This window comes from Herpailurus yagouaroundi, unplaced genomic scaffold (genome assembly GCF_014898765.1).
Source record: "Herpailurus yagouaroundi ecotype Mexico unplaced genomic scaffold, PumYag 250, whole genome shotgun sequence".
Lineage (NCBI taxonomy): Eukaryota > Metazoa > Chordata > Mammalia > Carnivora > Felidae > Herpailurus > Herpailurus yagouaroundi.
The window spans coordinates 24145724-24169823 of record NW_024412467.1 but is presented as its reverse complement, the minus strand read 5'-3'; the positions used below and the strand labels follow the sequence as shown (position 1 = coordinate 24169823).

Below are 24100 nucleotides of genomic sequence, written 5' to 3'. Positions count from 1 at the left end.
TTTACTGTTAAAAAAAAACTGACACAACTGGGGCACCTGGGTGGCTCAGTGAGTTAAGCATCTGACTTCAGCTCAGGTCATGATCTCACAGTTTGTGAGTTCGAGCCCTGCGTCAGACGCTGTGCTAACAACTCAGAGCCTGGAGCCTGCTTTGGATTCCGTGTCTCCCTCTCTCTCTGCCCCTCCTTGGCTTGCACTCTGTCTCTCTCTCCCTCAAAATAAATAATCATGAAAAAAAAAAAAAAAACCCTAACACAACTAAAGTGTATGGGGGTGGGAGTACAAAGGAGATTCAGGAAAAGGTTTTACCCTGATTTACCAAACAAAATGAAAAGCTCACACTGACTGCCTTGCCTCTGACAATCTGCCATTTACAATAACTGCATCATTGCTACTAACACAATATTTGTCATCTGGAGAACATTTCATTTTAATCAACACTATAATTATACATAAGTTGAGCTCATTGTTTAAAATTCAACATTTTTTTAAGGAATTTTTGGTCTAAGTTTTTCTAATGACAAACAACATTGTTTAAGAAGCCCAACCAAGCCTTTATGGATATTTACCTGTAAAGAAAGCAAATTTAAATTCATCACGGATGATTTTTTATTAACATCCATAAACGATGTACACATTGTATGAATTTTACTAAAAACAGTAGCGTAGACATTTTTCAAAAAATTGAAATCTAAATTACAGCAATTTTCTCACAATTTACTTCTTTTTGGCACTTGTAAGGTATCCAATACCTAATAACTTAAATAGAAATAAAAATGATTTTAAGCATTACATTTTTTTAAACACAAAAGGTTTCATTTTATTTTACTATACCAATTTTAAGGATCTACATTTAACAAAGAGAATTTTATAAACTCCACTTGTATTAAAAGGATATAGTAGGAATTATATTTGATACCAGGCCATAGGAGGTGCTTAAAAGAATGATTAAGTTTAAATTCTTATATTTACACACAAGTGTTTTGTGGGGTTTTTTGAGGATCGGGATGACAGATACATCTAACTGTGATATTAAATTATTATCTATGTCTACATCTTAATTTATACAAATTACACATTTCAATCTAATTGGGAATCCAAAGTTTTCATCATTAAATCCAAAACAAAAAGTTTCACTCAGAGTACCTACACTATTTACTATTTGTGCTTATAAATATATCTAGAAATTGATATTAAGATAAACATTTACCTATTTGCATTAATTTTAGTTTAATTATTGCAAAGCTAAAATAATACTCTGGATTTTATTTAATAATAAGTGGATTAAGAGTGCAAAACCCAACAAACATACCTTTGTGTGGTCTACTAATTATAAGCAAGATTCCAAACGTTATTAGCTGTTATCAAAATTACAATACCACCTAGATCTAATAAAACAGAACAATCTGTTTGAACAGGGAGAGGAGAACTTTCATAGAGTGTTCTCTCTCATATAAATTCTTAATGGACTATAAAGGACTTTTTAAGTGGTTTTAGATTTGAATTCAATTGCTCAAATCTGTAACAGGCTTCCAGAAAGAATTTGAGCCAGATGACACACAGAGGCCCACAAGCATTATAAAGTCCTGCTCTACCCTCATGAATATAAGATAAAAAATGCTAAACTTCCTTCTAAGAACCATAGGAAGTGATTAGCCATATTTACATTAGAGGAGTTTATACACTGTAAGCTTAAACATTAAATTATAAAATGAAAAGGTTTTGTACTACAATTTCCTTGTAACAAACAAAAGTGGTTACCAAATTATTAAATATCATGGGGACTGTGCCCACATGGGTGATGATCAACAGAATCAATTAGAAAGAAATGGAGCTATGGAACAAAAACATACAAAATGCAACTTTACTTAAAAGTAGAGATTTGTATCACGCAAGCCAACTATCTACACAGAGTAAGAGCATCCAGTAGTTGCTCCATTCATCTTGCTCTCTTCACTTGTAAGGGAGCTAATTTTTCCAGAAACAGACACACCACTGAAGGCATGGATATTAGGTCTCATTGCAAACACACCTTATTAATACTCAGATTCTCAAAGTTGTATTCATTGCTCTTTACCAGGTAAAGCCTTCTGCCCATAAGGTACCTTCATAATCGTTAACAATTAGGGTGACTTTATGCTGCTGTGAGCACACAAAAGAATTACATATAAAAAGGGAATTCCACATGAACATGAAAAAACTAGCTTTTTTTTTTTTATGTTTATTTTTGAAAGACAGAGACAGAGTGCAAGCAAGGTGGGACGGGGGAGGAGGTGCCAAGAGAGAAGGAGACACAGAATCTGAAGCAGGCTCCAGGCTCTGAGTTTTCAGCACAGAGCCGATGTGGGGCTCAAACTTCTGAACTGCGAGATCATGACCTAAGCCAAAGTCGACACTCAACCAGCTGAGCCACCCAGGTGCCCCAAGAACTTATTTTAAACCTCACAAAATATATAAGCCTATATTAATTTATTTATCTGCTAAACAAAAGAAGTTATCTTCAGAGACCAAATAAGGAGTTATAATTTGTATATACTAATATATGGACAAAAATATATTTGTAGTATTAAAATGGAAATATTTATTTTTAAATCTTATAGAATAGGTTAATTGATAATAGTCATATAACTGACTTGGCTTTTTCTTTTTTTAAAAAAGTACCCAAATAGGAACAATTTATTCATTTTGGCTATCAAGCTATTGATACTTCTGATTCCATAAGTAGCAAATATTATTAGCATCCTATAGCTTTTAGGGAAACTTATTTACACACTAGCACAGTACAGGCACTTGACATAAAAACTATTATGGGGCGCCTGGGTGGCGCAGTCGGTTAAGCATCTGACTTCAACCAGGTCACGATCTCACGGTCCGTGAGTTCGAGCCCCGCGTCGGGCTCTGGGCTGATGGCTCAGAGCCTGGAGCCTGTTTCCGATTCTGTGTCTCCCTCTCTCTCTGCCCCTCGCCCATTCATGCTCTGTCTCTCTCTGTCCCAAAAATAAATAAACGTTGAAAAAAAAAATTAAAAAAAAAAACTATTATTGAATTACCTTAGCCAAAAAGATTGTGCTTATTCCTGATGATTTAGTACTGTAGATTTCTATTTTCCTTATATACTAATTTTATATTAATATCAATTTTGTGCTACCATTACATCTTGTATTGTTGTATTAGGGGATCTTCTTCACTATGCAAACACTACTCATTTGGTATCAATTACAACCAGTTTCCTCCATTAAGGAAAAAACAATGCTTTTCATTCAAACCTATTGCATCAAAACTTCATTTCACTGTATTAAAGTGGTTGGAACAAGAAGAGAGGTAAAACTTCAAACATCAGAGTCTTACATTATCATCCCCGGATATTTCAGTGACGCCTTTCCAACCTCAGTCTTCTTAGATCAGTTGTATGACAAGAAAATCAAGTGGTGCCAGTTCTGGGTTCCAGCCTAGATAGTAGACCCTGCTGCTCATCAAATGGAAGTTCCAAGTGGTGTTTTGTAAAAAAAAAAAAGGGCTTAAGCTAGCTCATCGCCAAGATCTCTTCCACCTCAAAATACTATGGCTCACTTCATAAAAATCAAAGGGCCCAAAACATCATTTTCCCCTTTATAATAGGACATAACAAGTTAACGTTTCAGAGGCAGGAACTACAGGCATTTGAATGAGGAAAACATTCTTGCATATAATTTCAAACAGCTGCTGTGGCAAAGGGCAGGCCTCCATCACTGGCGGATGAAACAATGAATGGCATGTAGATTCCCTGTGTTACCTTCATGCATTCAATTCCCTGAATAATTTGCCTCATGTTAGCCTAAAGTATGACAAACAGCAAACTGGGATTGGAGGTTGAGGGGAGCAGAATAGCGAATTTGCAATTCCCTCCCCCCTCCTTTGTTCCTACTAAATTCATTTGTTAGCCCTCCCCCTCAGGATGGACTGTGCCACCATTCCCAGGAGTTGCTATTGTAAACAGCATAGTCAGGAGGGCCTTGAGGAGTTGATGTTTGAGTAAAGGTTGGGAGTAGTTAAGGGAACAAGCAGGTGGATATCTAGGACAGAGTATCAACAATCAAACAAGCATAAAGGACTATAGATAGAAGCATGCATAAAGGACTATAGCAAGCATATAGCAAGCATATAGAAGCAAGCATAAAGGACTATAAATAGAAGCATGTCGAAAGGACCCACAACTGAAGGAAGGTGCTCATTTTATAGATGACTAAATGGAGGCTTAAAAGCACTGAGCACTCTATCAAAGTCACATACCTTTGATAGGGGCATGTAACATGGCCAGGATCTAAAGCCAGAAAAAACACCAAGGCCCAGGGTCTAGAGTGGGCCTGGATCTAAAGTTTTAGAGTATGTCCTAGGAATTCTATGTGCATCCCTGATTTAAGAACTCTTGCCTATAGTGTCCCATGAAAACCTTCCTCCCTTCTGCCCCATGACATGATCATCTGCAGGTTTCCCCCACTATCCAAAAGTAGACAGTTCTAGGAAAACTTTGATAAGCCAAAATGGCATGAAAGCAAGGAACAATTACCATTAATTTATATGGAATAATTTTTTGAGCATTCCCAGACCCAAAAAATAACCTCTCTTAGGCTTTCCTGATACCTTAAGACACATCCTGCTTAACAGGTGCACAAAATAAGTCTAGATAAAGCACAGATGCTCACAAACACTGCTCAAAGCTATGGTGTCTTGATGCTGAGATGCTGAATGTAATTCCTGGGGAAGAAGTCTGATGTGCCACTCTCACTGCTCAGGGTGCAGGCTGCCTCTACAACACCTCAATACAAAACAAACACTGAACCTGATTTTTTGCTATTGACCTATTATTTTCATGAAAGTGAAAATTCTCTTCATATTTATTTTAGTGATAACAGGTACTAATTCAGGTCTTTTGTAAAAGCAAAGTGGTATAATATGATCTTTTTTGAAAGATAACACTAAGGATGTTTTGCATCTGTAAGCCTCCTCCTGATCCTGCTGGCATAGGGCTTGATAAAAGGCAGCAACCAGACCACATGTTAGATAGCTGCATTCACACAACTTGATTTAATGAAATCTAGCATGCAATTGTGTGGGACATGGAGCTAGAGTCTCATCCACATACAAGGATGTTCTCACATTTCCTGTCCTAACAGCAAGCTATACCCCACATTTTCCTGCTCTACTCACCCCTGAGGGCTCCCCAAGATAACCCCCCCCCAAAAAAAAGAAAAAAGAAAGAATGAATGAGCAGGGACACAGAAGAACAGTCCTCTCTGCTGTTTGCTCTGGGTTTTAATAGGCCACCCCCTACCCTTGCTATGATTACACAGCACAGGGCCACGTTATTGCAATTTTATTTTGTTCTATAACTGAGTTAGTCAGGCAGTAACCAGATGTTCAACCTAGGCACCTGCCTTTTCCTACCATAAGCAATTCTCCAATGCATCAAGTCACCCACCCCCTTCCCCTCAATGAGAGAAGCCACAAGAGGTTTAGGCTTCCTGGAGATAAATATGAGGGTCAGCTCTCCAGCTATAAATTTCAACTCCTAGAACAAGCCAGGAAAAAGCCACTGGAGATGACAGTCTTTAACTCAGGTAATTAAACAGCTCAGTCCCCTTCCCAAGGGCCACTCGTCTAATTCCCATGCCTTTTTCCTTTTTTTTTTTTTTTTTTTTTAATTCCCAGCTTCATTCCCTGGCCTGGTGTTTCTCTCATCTCTTCCCAATTCTAACTTGGTGCATGGCCACTATGCTAGCTCCTTGGCTCACGATCAGCTCTGCTTCTTGTCTAGCTTCCTGGGCTGGAAGTTCCCACCATGAGGACAACTTAGACTCAGCTCCTTTGTGCTTCCATGTTCAAAATTTGCTGACTGGTCCCACACAACCAGACAAGGAATCCCACTCCTGCTCACTTGGTCATGCTCTAGTTTACCTTCTGGTAAAAAGACAGCCTCCTAACTTTCATGAAACAAAATAAATGTCATTAAAGAGTTAGAAAATTAATGAAAACTATGGAGTTATTCAATTTGAAAAAGATAAAGACTTAATAATGGTCTGCAACACTGAGAAGGGATTTGAAAATCCTTCTCAAAACTGAAGGAGAAAGAGTAAACGACTTTCTGTCTCCACTGAAGACACAGGGGGGAAAGAGTAAGCTTAAGAAGAAACTTAGGTATGTGGGGAAAGAAAAAAATTATGGTGAGAACTACTTTACATTACATTTATTACTGCAGAGAAAATCATTTTCTTTCATGGTCCTTGAAATAAATTATAGAATACAGAGATCTGAGTTCCAATCCTGGATTGGCCAGTAAACTAGCTGTGTGACTTTGAGTAGCTTCATTTATAAAATGAAAAGCATATGAAATCATTTTTTAATTTTTTTTTTTATTTTAGAGAGAAAGAGAGAGAGAGTGAGAGCATGCGTGCATACAAAGGGGGACGAAGGACAGGAGAAGAGGGAGAGGGAGAAGGAGAGAGGGTGGGGGAAAAAGAGTGAGAGAGAGAGGGAGAGACACTCTTAAGCAGGCTCCACATTCAGCACAGAGAACCCACAACCCTGGGATCATGACCTGAGCCAAAATCAAGAGTCAGACACACTCAACCGACTGAGCTATGCAGAGGTCCTCATATGAAATCATTTCTAAAGTTTCTTTTAGCTGTAATATTCCATGACTGTATAATTTTCATTTCTTTGAAAAAAAAATAAAGGTAACTCCAACAGGATACTGTGAGACAAAAAAGACTAATGCTGGACTAGATTTATTATAGAAAGATCACATCCAACACTATAGCTTCAAGAATGACATGAGAGTACCAAACAAGTTGGAGGAATGGTGGAAAAATCCAAAATCACAATAGTAATGAACATTGAACAGGTAAGAAATTTAAGACAGAAATTACTGAAAAACTATTATTTACACAGTTTTAAGAAAAGAACAATAAAGCAGGCTCTTGAAACATGTTCTCCATCAAAATGGGCTGGACTAAATGTTGGATAATTTGTTCCTACTTGGATGATGTCATCATGCTAGGTTTAACTACTTTTAATAACTAGTACATTTCCGTCATCTCTCACTTTTCTCCCACATAAGATCAAATCAGCCTCTCAATGACCCACACTTCATGAGTCATAATTTTTCTGTTTATGATTCAGAAAAATGTCTTCAGTCAGTATTTCCCAGACTGTTGTGGGTTTATTCCAAGAACCAATTTCATCTTCATTGGTTTCCTACAGGAAACCAGACCAACTTCCTATTATTTTATTTTCCTTACTTTTAGCATACCATAGCCCACAGCAAATTAACTGGAAGTGAGAGTGATAGAAGACTTTATCCTGCACAAAGAGAAGCCAACACAAACAATGCCCAGTCTAGAAGTCATGGATTCAAAGGAAAATACAAAATGTGCTAATATTAGAATTGTCCTTCTTAAAAGCTCCAAACCAAATAATAAAAATGTATTTTAATTAACCTTATTGCAAGCATTTCACAGTCAGAAAGAACTTTTGTTTAAAAACTATTGTCTAAGAATACAGTAAATCCTACAAAGTTAACACTGAGAATTCACTTCAAATATATATACATATATATTTCCCATCCTAACCCCCTAACAAGCTGCTAAAAGAACAGGCAGACAACTGAAGCCCAATGCAAACAGCCTTGGAGTGGTTGAGAAACTGAGCAACATCTCCCTAATAACAGGGCAGCCTGTCATCCCCAGCTGCCATCACACCAGCCCCTGACCCACACCCACTCCTTCTATGACTGATAATCAATTGGACATTAGCTCACAGCAGAAATAGTAACGTGGAACACGGATTTTTAACGGACATCATAACAGCAGTTTGTATTCATACTATTCCCCTAAAATACTAGTTATTTCTCATGGACTACATACTTCTCAGAAAAAGATTTGTGAATGTGAAGAATTTTGATATAAATGTATATCAGATTCTCCTTAGACTCTTCATTCATGATCGTAGGTATAGTTTTAGGCTTTAAAAGCACACAAGTTCACTACCTGTCAAGGAACAGGACTATTTTATACCAAATTCAAAAAGCTGGTACATTAAAAAAAGAAGGCCTAAAAAGAATGCATTTAAGACACATATCAAAAATAGATAAACCAAAAAACCTGAAACATTAGAGCAATGGCTCTCAAAGTGAAATTCCCAGACCAGAATCAGCATTATCAACATGTCCTAAAAACATAAGTTCATGAATCAGGAATTCTGGGGAAGCACCCTGCAACCTGCAGCTGATGCTAAAGTGAGCCTTATCTATCAGATATGCTCTCTTCCTTACACCAGGAAATTTCTAGAAAAGAATCCACTCAATTTACATTTCCCTTATAACCCCTCAACTTCTAAACCCTCTGTGCTAGCTAACTCTTCTATCATATTGTTAGAATGCTCTTTTTAGAAGTATCTAGCAATGCCGATATCCCCTCTTGCTTGAAATAGCCTGATTTTTACTTCTGTGACACAATTCCACCCTCCTGCATGTCAATCTCCCACTTTCCTGTTATCAGTGACTATTCTTCCTCTTCCCATTCTAAATACACTCCTGTCCCCTAGATTCAATCTTCAGGCCTCTACTCTTCTTTTTCTATCTGCTGTCTTGCATTGCAAGAATTCTCAGAGCTGAATTTACATTTGTTGTACCCCTAGTCTCTCTCACAACATATTTGAAACTACCTCATGACTTGTTTCACCTGAATGTCCTTCAAGTACTGCCAGTACCCTGGAATCAAACAGGGTGAAGGAACTTCTCATTTACCCTGTCTGATTCCAACAGTCCCGCCTTGAATGCCTGCTCTGGTATTGGTACCAGCAGTTGTCTGGTCCCCTCGGCACTGGAACCTTGTTTTCCCTCTTCCCTGGCTCCCATATCTTATCAGTAGAGAGGTCTGTCCTACCAGGCATCCTGTATCATCTACTTCATTCCTGCCGTCTTCATCTGACAGCTTCCTATCTCTTCTGAAGCCCTACCACTAGACTTACCTGTAAACCTCATCTCTAAATCTATTTTCCCCATGTTCAAAAATATCCAGAGGCGGGGCACCTGGGTGGCTCAGTTGGTTAACCACCAGACTTCAGCTCAGGTCATGACCTCACAGTATGTGGGTTTAGGCCCCACGTCGGGCTCTGTGCTGACAGCTCAGAGCCTGGAGCCTGCTTCAGATTCCGTGTCTCCCTCTCTCTCTCTCAGCCCCTTCTTAGCTCACACTCTTTCTCTCTCTCTCAAAAATAAATAAAAATTAAAAAAAAATTTTTTTAAATATGCAGAGGCTACTGAAAGGTAGCCCAACTATCTACAGAGCCTTATGTCCCATTTTTCAACACATTTTTCGCTCAATCTGGAATGCTGATCATGTTAAAAATGTGTCCCAAGTTTTCTCACTTCTGACTCTTAGACTTACATTACTACCTCCATTTCAACTGCCAGTTCCCACTATGTCTGCAAATTTCCTCCCTAAATCTTCTCCTTGAAGCTCTTCAGACTGAAGTTCTCTCTCACCCTTCTCTAAAGACTAAGATACTAGTGCCAGGCTCTCTCACTTGCCACAAATCACCTCTACAAAAGTTTAGACCCTCCGTGACAGAAGTGGGATTTATACATCTTTGTATCCTCTATTCCACCATGCATGCAAATATTTGTTAAAGGGCTAAATTATCTGACAAAGCAAGATTCATATTCAATTAGACACCATTTCTGCCAATTAACTGGCCTTTAGGTGAAGCCAGCAAAACACAATGAAAACAGATAAACTTCACATACAAAGCAACTTTGAATGAAACAACTCAGTCTCCTACACTTTCTACACTTACAGTACAACCACTCCAGAATAATAACCACACAGTAACAGGCTCACTCAAGTAAGAAAAGTACAACTAACTTTTTGAACTTTTTGGAAAAAGAAGCCTGATCCATTTAATTCTAAAGTGACAGGGGGAAGACTTTCTATAAATAAATTTCCATAAAATTTCCTTTAGCTTCCCACCATGCCAGTTTATAGCCCCAGGGGTGATAAACTATCTAGAATCACAAAGTAAAGTTCTTAATCTAAAGGAAGTTGATTAACAGAGGATTCATTCCAAAACATTCTATTTTGCCTGGAAGATACTCTCATTTTGGTGAGGAAGGCCAAAAAGCAGCTAGATAAATTACAATGTGGAAGATGGACTGATTGTTCCAGTTAGGGATAAATAGTCTTCATTCCTGGAGTGATAAAGAGAGCCACTACGTCTCTATAGAAAAGACAGGTGATAATCTCTCCAGGCATAGTATGCATAAGATACGCTTTCAAAATGAGAAAATACATTCAGAATCATTTAGAAAACGAGCTCTGCTCTAACTGAAAAACCTTGATAATTTTCACAGCCCAAAGCTTAATGCTGGATACAGGACAGTATCATCAGAGATTAAGAAAGGAAAAACATTTTTTTCCTAGACAGCACAGATAAGAAGCATCTTTATTAATATGTAGCTATCTGTCAAGGTTAATATTTGAGAGAAAAATGTACATTATGAGAATTTATACACTATTTTTAAATTTGATATCAATTATAAGACTGGGCCTACCATTATGTTTCTCTCACTATGTTCACACCTGTTTCATTTTATTTAGAAACTTATAATTCGTCCCTTAAACTAGCTGAGACATATAGCTTCCACTGTGCCAGAGTTGGGGATATAAAGGAATACAATTCTGAAATAAGACTGCTGAATTCATTCATTGAACAGAAAAAATCACTGATAGATTCTCTGATTTGGGGGGAGAGAGGGACTGTTTTAACTTAGAGTTATTTGCTTTTATTTCTAAGCTCGACTATCCTGATTGAATAAATATCTAAATAGAATTCATATTCTTGGCTTCAGATTTCACTCACTCAAGTGAATATAACAAAAACTTGAATTAAGGAGATTAGTAGAGCCCTAGGAATGGGCTACTCAGGTTTACTGCAATTTTTTCCAGAAAGAAAAACTAAAGAGAGGTAGGTAGACTACCGGAGAATCTGAATTAAGGGAAAAAAAATCAACATTAGCTGTATCATACTAAGGAGACAAGAGGCTTTTCTTCCCATGATTTTTACTACTTATAATAAAAAGTTAATTCAGTTAATTTTAACATATTATTTAACTCAAAAATATTACTTTCTCAGCCAATAATATAACCACTACCAAAAATTAATATTAAAATAGAAGTTTTATTGAGTTACATTTTTCAATATTTTAACAAAACACTTCATTCACAATGTGATTTGAAATGGCAGAGAACATACTACAAGATCAATCCAAAATAAAGGAATACTGCTATTTTAATGTTAGCAGTAAGATTTTATATCATTCAATAATGGAATACACTTCTAAAAAGTATTAGTATTTCTATCAGATTCATTAATTAAACTTGAAGACTAGGAGCAGTGCCTGTATTATTGTATTAAGAAACAACAGACAAAATACAGAACAACTCAAGAACACAGCAAAGAAATGTGACTGAAAATGGCTTACTTTAACATGGCTCTGGGCTCCAAGGTTGTAGATCTCTGTAGGCTTTACTTCATTAATGATCTTCACAAGGCAGGTACTGTCAGTGAGATCACCATAATGCAACTTCATGTCTTTAGAATTCAAAAACATACCATCAGATAGAAGAAAACAACAAAAGCCCAATTTTTAAAAATATCAAAATGGAAATGTATATTCTAAATGTCTGAAAACCAGACTGGTTTTGGAGTAGCAGAGAATAACTCATCTTTAAAGAACCTAAAGAGTAGAAAGCTATTCACATGTGTTGCCTATGTCTAAAGAGGATTTTTAAAAACTCAAAAGAACGTTTTAAAAAAATCATATCAAGGGGCACCTGGGTGGCTCAGTTGGTTAAGTGTCCAACTGAGTGTCCAACTCCATTCCAACTCAGGTCATGACCTCACAGTTTGTGAGATCAAGCCCCACATCAGGCTCTATATGGACAGCAAGGAGACTCCTTGGGATTCTCTCTCTCCCATTCTCTCTGTCCGTCCCCCACTTCTGTGTTCTCTCTCTCTCACTCTCGCTCTCTCATACACACAAAATAAATAAACATTTAAAAAATAAAAGATTAATTAATTAATTAAAAAATAAAAGTCATATCAAGACAGAAGGCAGATATTATACAATTAATGAATCTTATGGTTCCCAGATAGTTGTAAGGTATGTTACATAAGAGTGATATTCAGATAAAGAAAATCTCACACTAATGTATATATTCTCTAAAGAACTCTGTAATACACTGGGTAATAGTGAATCAGATGCTTTTATCTGGTGATTTTTAAGTACTTCATAAACATGAATCCTTAAGCCATCCATGAAATGAGTGATGTAGTGACATAATTGATTAAATTGATTAAAGAACACTGGCCTATTCTACCCTAAGTCTCAGTAGATCCGTACACTGACTTAATTACTATAAGAATTTGACACATTGTAGATGGGCAATTTGCTAGCTTGATCTTTACATTATTTGTACATAATACTAATCTATGTTTAGATCCAATGGCAGTGCCATTCTTCACTTTGCACAAAAATGATCATAATTTTCAAGGAGGATGCACTAAATAACTAAATATAAAGGTGAAAAGCCTTTAGTGGAGACAACTAGATCATCTTCCTGATGATGTCACTACTTGTACAAGTAACCCAAAATTCCAAGTATTCGATGCTCTGAAATGAATACAAAATGACTTATGCTTGGGGCGCCTGGGTGGCGCAGTCGGTTAAGCGTCCGACTTCAGCCAGGTCACGATCTCGCGGTCTGTGAGTTCGAGCCCCGCGTCAGGCTCTGGGCTGATGGCTCAGAGCCTGGAGCCTGTTTCCGATTCTGTGTCTCCCTCTCTCTGCCCCTCCCCCGTTCATGCTCTGTCTCTCTCTGTCCCAAAAATAAATAAATGTTGAGAAAAAAAATTAAAAAAAAAAAATGACTTATGCTTTACAAACTGATGGAATCATCCCTGCCAGCTGGAAAAACTGGACAAGCAGAGCCGGCTGAACTTGGAGTTTAAAAACCCAGTGTCCTGGTCCTAGCTCTGTCTTTTACATGGTGTATGACCTCAAATAAAGTTACAACCTCCCTTTGCCTCCATTTCCTCATCTGTAAAATGGTTTCACTCACAAGTTTAGGAGCTGCTGTAAAGAGCAATGAGAAAACTCTATGACTGTGCTATGTAGACTATATGGCTACATTCAGGCAATTTTAATAACAAAAAAACATGCAACTGCAATGATCTGCAAAGCAATTAAATATAGTTTTGATTGCCATTTGTTTTTGGACCTGTCTTCACAAATTATTTTAAAAATTAAATACATGTACAAAGATTACTTGGCTTGATTACATTAGACCAAACATAAAAAGTAAAGGAGTGTTCTGAGAATATGGACCTGATCTTACTTGAGGGGATAAGGACACCTGGAGAAGGGCAATCAAAGGCATGTCTACTCTTGGTCCCTTGAGCAGTATCACCTGACCAATATCCTGTAACAGACTAACCAAGATGACACTGTGGCCCAGGGGCAGCAAGCAATGGAAGGGTTTTCAAAGCATGCAGATAGAATTCAACGCAGGCAATTCACCGGTAAATAATTGCAACTTGATGGGCTTTGAGAAAAATGACATCTGAAAATACCTTATCATAATACAGGAAGTTATAGAAAGAAATTTTAGTGAAGAAAATGACTTACTTCCTTCAATATGAGCCTGGGGGTTCTTATACAGATGTTCAATTCGACCTGTATTGAATGAACTGGATCGCCGCACAATTCCATGGACCTTCATTTTTTTATAGTGTGGAAAGAAAAGAAATTATAAACATGTAATGATGATTAACAAGCACCTCAAAAGTTCTTTTGTTAATGCTTACCTTGTGAGAAAAATAACTATTATTTATAAACATTATTATTTTTTAATAAACATTATTTTTAATTTGTTAGAAATAGTTCCACTGCTTACTTTCTCCCCAACCACTGCCCACCAGACACCAGCATGGTGCCTCCATCTCTCTGTGGTGTTTTCACTGGCAATCTCAACAAAAGTAATTAGATAATTATGTGACTTCACAGCAAATGCTTACTTACTGATACTCAAATGTCTCCTTTTCCAAACACACACACACTTAGAACCCTGCTGCTGACAAAAATATCTCTTGAGTTTGAAAGTGAAGACAGACCATGCAAGGCCATATCGGTAAAACTGCCTTGCAGCCTCTTTAACACAAAGCATGAGGTCACGAGGCTCTGATGCCACCATGTCCTTCCAATGTCCTCATTATAAATAAATATATGGGTGCACTAATATAATCTGGCAGCAACTCCTATAATGCAGCTTTGTGGAAAAGTAAGAACTAAACAGCACAGATTAGGAACAAGACTTATATACTACTAGATTTAACACATGAAGCAAATTCAAATAAAAAAAAGGATTTTTTACTTTTTAATTTTTATCTTTGACTTAACCATAATAAGTGTGACAGTGGGATAAAGTCCTTGGAACAAGAATGCATACCTGTCTGATCCCGAAGAAAAGACTATTTGTGTCTGATACATAAGAGAAATTGTTCAAGACTTGGTCTCACTTCCTTCTGGTGTCAAGATTGCTCCCTTTGTGTTGCCAATGCTAATATGAGCTTATGTCACCAGCTGCCCAAGTTCCAGTTCTACTGGTGGCAGTTTTAATCCTTCACCTATTTTAGAAGTGTTCCTTCTGAAGTTGAGTAGTCTCATTTGCAGCTGAATACACTTCTATATTTTCACTCAATCGTTTTCTGTCTGTTTCAAACCAAAATTAATCCTTGGCATGACTCAAATATTCCAAATTGGGGGTGGGGGGGCCCGGAGTGGAATTATAAGCACATAAGACTTTCTTTCAAATAGAAAGAAATGTCACCGTCATTTTATACAGCATACATGAGAAATTAACTTCTTCAAAGGATACAACACACCCACAATTAATAATTCTGTTGGTTAGTTGCTTTAGCCAAAGAGAAAAGCACTCATCCACACTATTTTCCAAAAGAACTAAACCCAAGAAAATTTGGTAAAAAGGAAAATATTTTAAGAAGGGAATATCTCAAACTTCATTGACATCTCAGGAGGAAAACAGTAGGGGCACCTGGGTGGCTCAGTCAGCTGAGCATTCAACTTTGGTTCAGGTCATGATTTGGTGCAGGTTCATGAGTTTGAGCCCTGAGTCAGGCTCTGTGATGATAGCTAGGAGCCTGGAGCCTGCTTCATATTCTGTGTCTCCTTCTCTCTGTGCCCCTCCCCCACTTGCACTCTGTCTCTCTCAAAAATAAATAAGCATTAAAAAAATTTAATAAAAAACAATAAAATCTAGGAAACACTAAATTGAGATTTGGGTACACATATCCATTTCTTAATTTGAAAGTAGAGAATAACACATCAAGCCTAGAATTATTGTACTTCATGGTCCAATTTTTCAGGTTGTAGCTTAATTGTAAAGTTGAACTGTTCTACAAACAATTTTAACAAACAATTTCAGCAAATAATTTTTGTTTAATAAAAATCAAGTTCACATACATACTTATACATAACAAAATTGGTATTGACCACCAAGTTATTTCTGAAACATAGATTTCTCAGATGTAAGTAGAGCTTTATTTCATTGGATATAAAGGAATTTCTATGTTCTAAAGACAACTGAATTTTCATAATGAAGTAATAATGAAAATATGATTTAGTCTATTTTTTCTCTTGATCGCTGGATTCTGGGTAAGTCACATATTCCAACAGCCCAAAACAAAGAGCAACTCCTTATACATACACAATGCATATAAGCTTTAAAGGCTCTGATAAAAATATCAAATGATACTGCTGGATTCAGTACGAAACCAGACAACTACACAAAGTCACAGCAAATGAGTAACATAGGACTTTCTGTCACACTTATAACCAAAAGCATTAAGCACTAAGTTTTTTTATAACACACACACACACACACACACACACACACACACACACACACACACAATGTGTTTTAATTTCCCCTACTCCCAACTTTTGGTATGTGTATACAGGGAAAGAAAGACCTGCCAAATGCTTAATACATGACAGCAAGTATTATTCTAAGAACTAATGAAAGCTGAGTCTGTCTGCTTCAGAGACAGGTGAAATACAAACTTTAAGACAAGCCAAAATGTGTGCAAACTGGATAATCTAGGTAAGAATTTGAGATTAGCAGCTTTCTCTTTACAGAAGGGATGTATGCATGGTTGTTGTTTGTTTTTATAAGGATTTTGGGGGGAAAGGAGCTGAGGAGTTAGGAAACCAAACTGAAAAGATAAATGAGCTGAAAATGACTCCATGTAAACTTAATAAAAATCACTATTATGTTATAGTAGTTCAAAAACAAAATATAATTTTGAAAAACTGATGTCTTAAATAGAAATAAGTATTTTGACAAATAAATTTTATGTTCCATTTAACTAAACGATGAAAAAGAAAATTTCGAGTTCTCTCAATGTCAGAACAAAGTTAATTTTACTTCAAAACCTGCACTCAGATAAGGCAATATAACAGAGAAATGCTTGCTCATTTCTTTATTTATTACAATCACAAAAACAAAAAATTGTTGCTACTGGATTTCAAATCCTTCAGGATGTTTGTTATTTTGATCAAGAAAACAGAAAAATTATAACCACTAGATTTCAAATTCTTCAGTGTCTAGATTTCTCTTGGAGTCAAGTAAGGATGCTTTCCCAGGTATGTTTAATACTACTTGCCTTTTGAAAAGCATAGATAATATAGGTAACATCAATAGCTAATATGTACAAGGCAATGACCCCAGTGCCAGACACTGTTCTTTATAGACATTAAATCACTTAATCTTCCTAATATTATTAGGATTATAATACAGTGCCTGAGAGGACAATGCCTGAGATCACACAGCTAATATACGTGGTAAAGTTAAAGTATATACATGGTTCATTCTACCAACATTCAGTATGTTTCAAAATGAAATCCATAAAAACTTTTGCCTCTTTTCACCCAGAAAAATTATTTTATAGATTCTCACCGATCATGATTGGATGCATAGGAACTCCATGTTGTAACAAATGATCTCTCAGATAACAACTGGACAATCCTTATATGCTATTTTCTGTTTTCCTGATACTCCCTGGTTATAATTCCTTTCCTAGAAGGAAAACCCACAATTCACCTATTCCTTATTTTAAATTTCGATATGTTGTATTGTAGTTGTTACCATGTTATTTAATATAAATTTTTCGTTTACTCCCAGATATATTTTAGCTTTTAAAATATATACATATTATTAAATATATATATATATATATATATTTACTCCCAGATATATTTTAGCTCTTTAAATATATAACTTTGACTTTTGTTTTTCTGGTTTTTCTGTGTTTTGGGGTACAAAATAGGTACAGAAGTATGTTGCTAGCTTATCTGCTATCAGTGATTACAGAAAGGCACTTAAACTTTCATAAGAAGTTTCACTTCTGTCAATGCTCCTTTTCCCCTCATGGCAAGAAGGAATACAGGGATAGGATCCTAGGAAATGTTAACAGGCCTACCTTTCACTAATGCTAATTAATGAACTAGACTAAGGAGCCTTCTATAAAATCTCTATCCCCTGGCTTGTCAGCATCAAGCACTGTGTCACCTTGTTACTCTTTTATCAACCAAAGCCCCATAGATCCCACAGAGCTTCTCTGGACTGTTTTCCGTCTTTTTGTCTCACCTAAATCTTCAAGACAACCTTAGGAAATAGATGCATTTATTATCCCCATTTACCTAAAAAACAAAACAAAACAAAACAAAACAAAACAAAACAAAACAAAACAAAACAAAACCCTAAGTCTTAGAGAGGTCCAGTGACTTGCCCAAGGCCACAGAGCTACCAATGGCAAAGGAGGAGTAGGAAACAGGCTGTTCAGTGTTCAAGCCTAAGGGCTTCCTCACCACTGTAAGCTGGACCTCCTTGTTCACCTTCCTGGCTCTGAGCTGGCTGACAGACTATAAGGGAGAATTATCCTTTGCACTTTAACAACTGTAGAATTAAATATTTGAGGTTTTAAAGGGTGAATTTCTATAAAACCTGACAATTCTGAATTTCCCTCATCATGATATGGCACCTATATTCTATAAATAATAAGCAAGTGTGTGATTCATTCTCTTTAATGTTTAATGTTAAGCAAAATTCAAGAAAAAAGCAACATTAAAAACTGTAAGTTTAAAACTTTAAATAGAGTCTCTTCTCAATGAGAACTGAGCCAGGAATAAAGCAATCCTTTACTTTCTTATGTTATATCATTCAGAGCATGATCAAATGCATGGATTTCAGTGGCCACATTAGAAGGCCAGGGCCCACTGCTTCAGGAATCTAATATGTGAGGTCACAGAAGGTAATTAACAATAACTAATCAGTCTATTAATACATGATATTCCTTTTCAAGTCATATGCAAATGTCTATCTTTGCTTTAAAGTTAGCCAATCCTGGGGCGCCTGGGTGGCTTAGTCAGTTAAGCGGCCAACTTCGGCTCAGGTCATGATCTCCCAGTCTGTGAGTTCGAGCCCTGCGTCGGGCTCTGTGCTGACAGCTCAGAGCCTGGAGCCTGTTTCGGATTCTATGTCTCCCTCTCTCTGACCCTCCCCCGTTCATGCTCTGTCTCTCTCTGTCTCAAAAATAAATAAACGTTAAAAAAAAATTAAAAAAATATAAAGTTAGCCAATTCTTTTTTATACTCTGCCTTTTTTTTTTTTTTTTGACTAAAGAAAAGTAAAGGAATATATGTAACTGTGCTGTGCTAATTTTATAGATAGGATTTGGTTTTACCTACATGGCTCCATCATCATTACCTCACCAACCTGTCTCTGTTCTTCAACCAGTTGCTCTGCTCCAGTTGACTACTGCTTCTCTGTAGAATCCATGCCTCCCCCTCTTCATAATGAAAGGCTGACTTTGCCATTACTAGCCAATTAAAGTTTGCCCCTTTCTGCTCTAGGAAGAACTCAGCCTCATTATCAAGCCTATTCACAGAATCTATGGCTCTTTTTCCCATTGCTTATTTGTTCCTGGGTTATACTCTGCTACCCCAAAGCATATTGTTTCCAGTTATTTCTGATCCTAGTGATATTCCTTATACAAAGCATAAATTCAAAATAATATGATAGCTCAGAGAAGCAAAGCCCCACAAATTAAGGTACCTTAAGAAATTCTGTTCATCTTCACCATGTGATTAAATGATCTCATTTGAACCTTTAGTTGTACTTGTTCTCAAACCATAAGATCCAGGAGAGCAACATCAGTCACACCTGGGGGCTTGTTAGAAAGGCTGATTCCCAGACCCCTGAACCAGCCATCTGCATCTTAATGGGGCCTCTGGGTGGTTCTGATGCATACTACAGGTTGAGAACCTGCTGTGTTAGAAGTCTGTGCTCATCCAAATTGCTGATGTTGACCCTCTGGAATCAGATACAGACAAGTGTCTCCTCTTATCCTAGTGCATGCAATTTACTAGCCCTATTATTTTGCTCATGGTCTTGAGCAACCAGGGCCTGCTGGCTGATAACTCAGGAAAACTTCCAATGCAGCCCCTTTGAAAAATGACCCTCATATTTACTTCAACCTAAACACAAAAAGATGAAGTCTTTGCCACTATTAGATTTCCCTTAATAGCTTATCCTACAATTATATCCATGTCTTAAAATTGAAGACAGCAGCCTATTAAAATTGAATACAATATGGATAAACACCCTTTCATTCCCCTATTCCTACAAAAGTCGTATTTCCCCAGGACTATGAAGAGGAATCATTTCTGATTATGCTTTGTAGCTCTATACCTTCTACCTGTACTGTCTGTAGTATCTCCCTCTATCAATTTATGGATCTCACTCCTAAATCTCCCTTCTCTGGTCAATCATTGTTTCAATGATTCAGTCCTCTCATTAACTGTGATTTGCCAAGTGGACCTTCTGTTGCGTTTATCATAATCAAATATGCTCTTATAATTTCAAATGTCAACGTAACAAAAACATTTGTAGCTCACCTGGCAGTCCTAGGTTCTCATTATATTTATTTCTATGTCTGTCAACCATTTAGGAACATCTTCTCATGTCTGCTAGTTCCTTAACGAGCCACCTAAATGGAGCTTCGCATGTCCCTCTGCAGGTCTTCTTCCCAGCCATTTCTAGTAATACTAACAGCAGCATCATGCTGAGACCATTCACCATCTACCATATCCAGATTGACCCTAGGCCCTATCACTAGTCCACCACATTTTCACAGTGACAACTCCACCTCACACTGCCATGCCTGCTCCATTTTCCTCTGGGCTAGCTGTGGATACAACTTGTTGCCACCATTCTCACCCATGTCTTAGTCCCCCATGTCCACCTTGGAAGTAAATTTCAACACCACACAGCTTAAGCTTTCTGTCTGACATATCACCTCACTGTTCAAAACTGCAATGACCATGATGGGGTTCAGGACACGCTACCCCAAAATATGGCATCTTGGTGTATGGAATATTTTAAGCTGAAGGAATGTGAGAAAACAGTAGAAGCAGGAAAGTCACTCTAACCTTCCCCCTGCTCTTCTCCCCTGAAACAGTCATGACACCCTCTAGTGAGAGGTATCCACCCTATCACTGGAGAAAAGGAGCATCCTTGTCTCTGAAGACAAGGGGATGCCAAGAAGAATTCAAATAAACAAATCTTGTTAAGTTTTCCCCTATTTATTATATTCACATCATACTGCCTGACCTGTCATATTTCTCCACGACCATCCAGTCTCCATCGAACATAACATAAACATACCTAGGCTTAACAGTTTCTTTGGATCTTCATTTCTTTATGAAGGTTTCCATGTCACGTAAAACTTACATTAAATAAATTTGCATGCTTCTCAGTTTAATTTTCAGACCCAGACAGGGACCCTAAGAGAGTTGAGCAAAAATTTTTTCCTCCTCCACATTAAACAAAAAAAGATTAACAGGAAGAACTTCTACAGTTTTCTCAAACTCCTTCTATTTTCTCCAACTTCCACTATTTTCTCAAACTGCTTCAGCTTAAAATATTCAATATGCTGAGGTGCCATATTTTGAGGTAGCACATCCTGAACCCCATCAACTCTTACTCACAAATTTCCTTCTCTTGGTTCACTTGATACACAGCCAAATCACTAACTCCTCTCTAGCTACCAAACACCTCTCAGCCAGTGCCAGCACCTGAAACAGAGTAAGTCTCTCTGCTAATCCTTCCCTTTTAGACTTACCAAAGCACTAAGTTAATGTAGTCTAAATAAATACCAGTCTTTATCTAAAACTAACTCTTTTATATTACATATGATCTACTCTAAAATTCTCTGCTTTAAAGAATATGTATTTAGCACTCAATTATTATAGGAAATCTTTGCATATGAACATAAGTGCACATGTACACTTTCATAATTATAGTTGTCTCATTTTGATATTTTTGCAAAATATAAAACTAGCTGGCTAGGTAAGGAAATAGAAGGTGCTAAACATATCTGCTATTACTTCTTAAAGTCTAAAAGTCAAGGCTCTCAGAAAAGATTATGAGTTATAGTAAGAAAGTTTCCTTTTCAGCAAATCCTGTTGGCATTTAGATGCCAAATTCCTTGCTGTTGTTTTTCCATCTGCCCACCATGCACATTTTTTAAAACAGTACACCTACAATTAGAATAATCCAGAGAATCCAAATTTATTAACATAAACACTCCCAGATCAGCCCAGAGCATATGGGTCACTGTATAGGTTTTTCTTCTCTGTGTAACATGAATTTACATAGATGTATATATCTGAGAATTGTTCTTTAAAAGGGTAAGATATATACATGGGGTTATATCAAATTCAATATGTAAAATTCCGGTTTCCTTTAAGGAAAGCAGTCAGTGTTGAAGGAGAGGACAAAAGAGGAGAAAAAGATGACGACAGATGATGACGCCAGCAAACCCAGAAGTTTCAGCCTCCATAAAATATATGGCTGCCTATTAGAAAGCAAAAACCTCTGAGTGTAAATGTTTCATTCAAGCTTGCCAAAGATCAGCTTAGTTTTTATTGCTCTGTGCAATTTCCGAATTAAGTGACTTCACTGCGAGACTTTTTTTTATGTAACACATTACATCATAAATTAACCCTAATAATATTATAGCTTTTAGCTTACACAGATTGCTGTTTTATCTAAGAATGTGGGAAGCGTGCAAAGCAGTTAAACACTAAGGAACAGGGGGAAGCCACCAGTGTTCACCAACAGATAAATAGCACAATGAGCTGGCATGGTTACAAGCCAAGCGGCACATTCTTCCCCTGATTTTGACTTGTTATCAGAGTTTCAGTGGAAAACACACACAGGAGGACTACGGCAGAGGAAGCAGGAGGCCACTGTGTCCAAGTGATTCCACCAGCCTGTGCTTGCTCACTGAGTCACTCACCTCGTAGCCTTTCTCCAGCAGGAACTCAGCCAAGTATGACCCATCCTGGGAAGGGAAGGAAAATTGACAACTGTCAGATTCATCATGGTGAGGAGAGAAGGCAGCCAAAATTGCGAGTTTTGAGAAAAGCACTGAAGAGGCCATATGAACTTAAATTAAGGATCATAGCAACCAAAATAAAAATAATACAGATAATGATGGTAAAAACAGAATAATGATCAACTTTCTACTATTCCTTGAGCATTTTCATAGACATTATTTCATTTGAGCACCAAAGCAGCACAGTAAAATGTTATCATTGTCTTATTCATGGAGTAAGAAACAAAATCTGGGGAGATAATATGGGGCAACAGAGAGAACATGACACTTAAGATTCACATGGATTTGGGTTTAGGTTTTTCCACTTTATTATGCAAAGTATGTGTAGCAAAGCAGAAGTCCTTGGTACTACAGGAACATACAGGAATCAGACTAATTCTGGGTGGTTGTAAAAAAGGAATCACTGGGGAAGAATTAGATGAGAGCTGTGGGGACTTGGGGAGAAGGCAGGGTGAGTGTGAGGAGGAGGCAGGGAGCACTAGAGTGTTAATGTTATTGAAAAAAGACACCATAGTGGAAAGGAGGAAGACGAGTACTTTCGTGGGAGAAGGCTTTCTAGGCACTGGTGGGAGTTGGCTTCTAACTCAGGGGTTCTGGAAAGTTCAGCAACAAAAGACTTTTTGGGGGAGGGGGATAAACACAATCAGACTTGTGTTATTATCACTGAATATGTATGCATACACACACACATAAACTTTAAATAAAAGAAGGATGTTTATTTTTTACAAAATAGAAAGAATGCATCTTAAATCATGCAGTTAATCCCTACATTAAGATGAAGGTATCTGACTAAACACAGAGATTCTCGACTGGCTTTTAATAACTCTTGTAAACATTTCTAGATAAGGAAGAGTGTCATTTAAACCAAAATATTTCATGTGCCAGGTTTAGGGAAAGGAAGTATGAGAGTCTTCTAATAAAACTATTAAGAGACCAAAAGGTGAGAAATCACTGCTCTAGAGGTACTATAAAAAAGCTACCAGCCTTGCTCAAAATATGAGTTGGATAGACATTTTGCAGTAAAACCTGTTAACTGCCCACCTGCTTTCAGCCTGGGTAGGTCCCCTCCATCCTATCCAGACTTAAACATAAAAATGGGAGGCTCCAACTACTGGATATTTGTGTACTCAAAAGTAGCTGGGGATATTTGGTTTCTTCACTTTGAAAAAGTTTACAATATCCCTCTGAGCTTCAAAAGTTCCTACCAGACATTCCAGGAAAAAGAAAAGTGAAGCAAGTCTTATTATTGTCATTAGTTGGCTTAAAGCTGGAATTGGAGACACCCTATGGGTCCTGAAAATGACAGGACTGCCAAAAGAGTGTTTACTACATTAATGCAGAGTCACACATAAATTCAGGCAGGATGACAAGGCAAGGTATACAAGGGACACATTTTGTGGTTCATTAAAACCACCAGCAGATTTTCTTCTGACTTGACATAAATATTCTGTTTTATAGACTCATGTAGAGAAGAGAAATTGTTTAACATATTCCTTTTCCTCTCAATCTTATGATTTACACACAA

The 24100-nt window shown here is 37.2% G+C and overlaps 1 protein-coding gene across 4 annotated transcripts in view; it reads right to left on the bottom strand.

Moving 5' to 3' along the window:
* The window catches only part of GMDS (GDP-mannose 4,6-dehydratase), a 638647-nt gene that overhangs the window by 464481 nt on the left and 150066 nt on the right, over nt 1-24100 (bottom strand). For all 4 annotated transcript variants that reach the window (XM_040460741.1, XM_040460740.1, XM_040460738.1 and 1 more), the window contains exons 2-4: nt 22477-22521; nt 13724-13811; nt 11519-11628 (exon numbers count right to left, since the gene is read on the bottom strand). In XM_040460741.1, coding sequence (XP_040316675.1) covers nt 11519-11628; nt 13724-13811; nt 22477-22521 — 243 coding nt within the window. The remainder of the gene's footprint in view (nt 1-11518; nt 11629-13723; nt 13812-22476; nt 22522-24100) is intronic.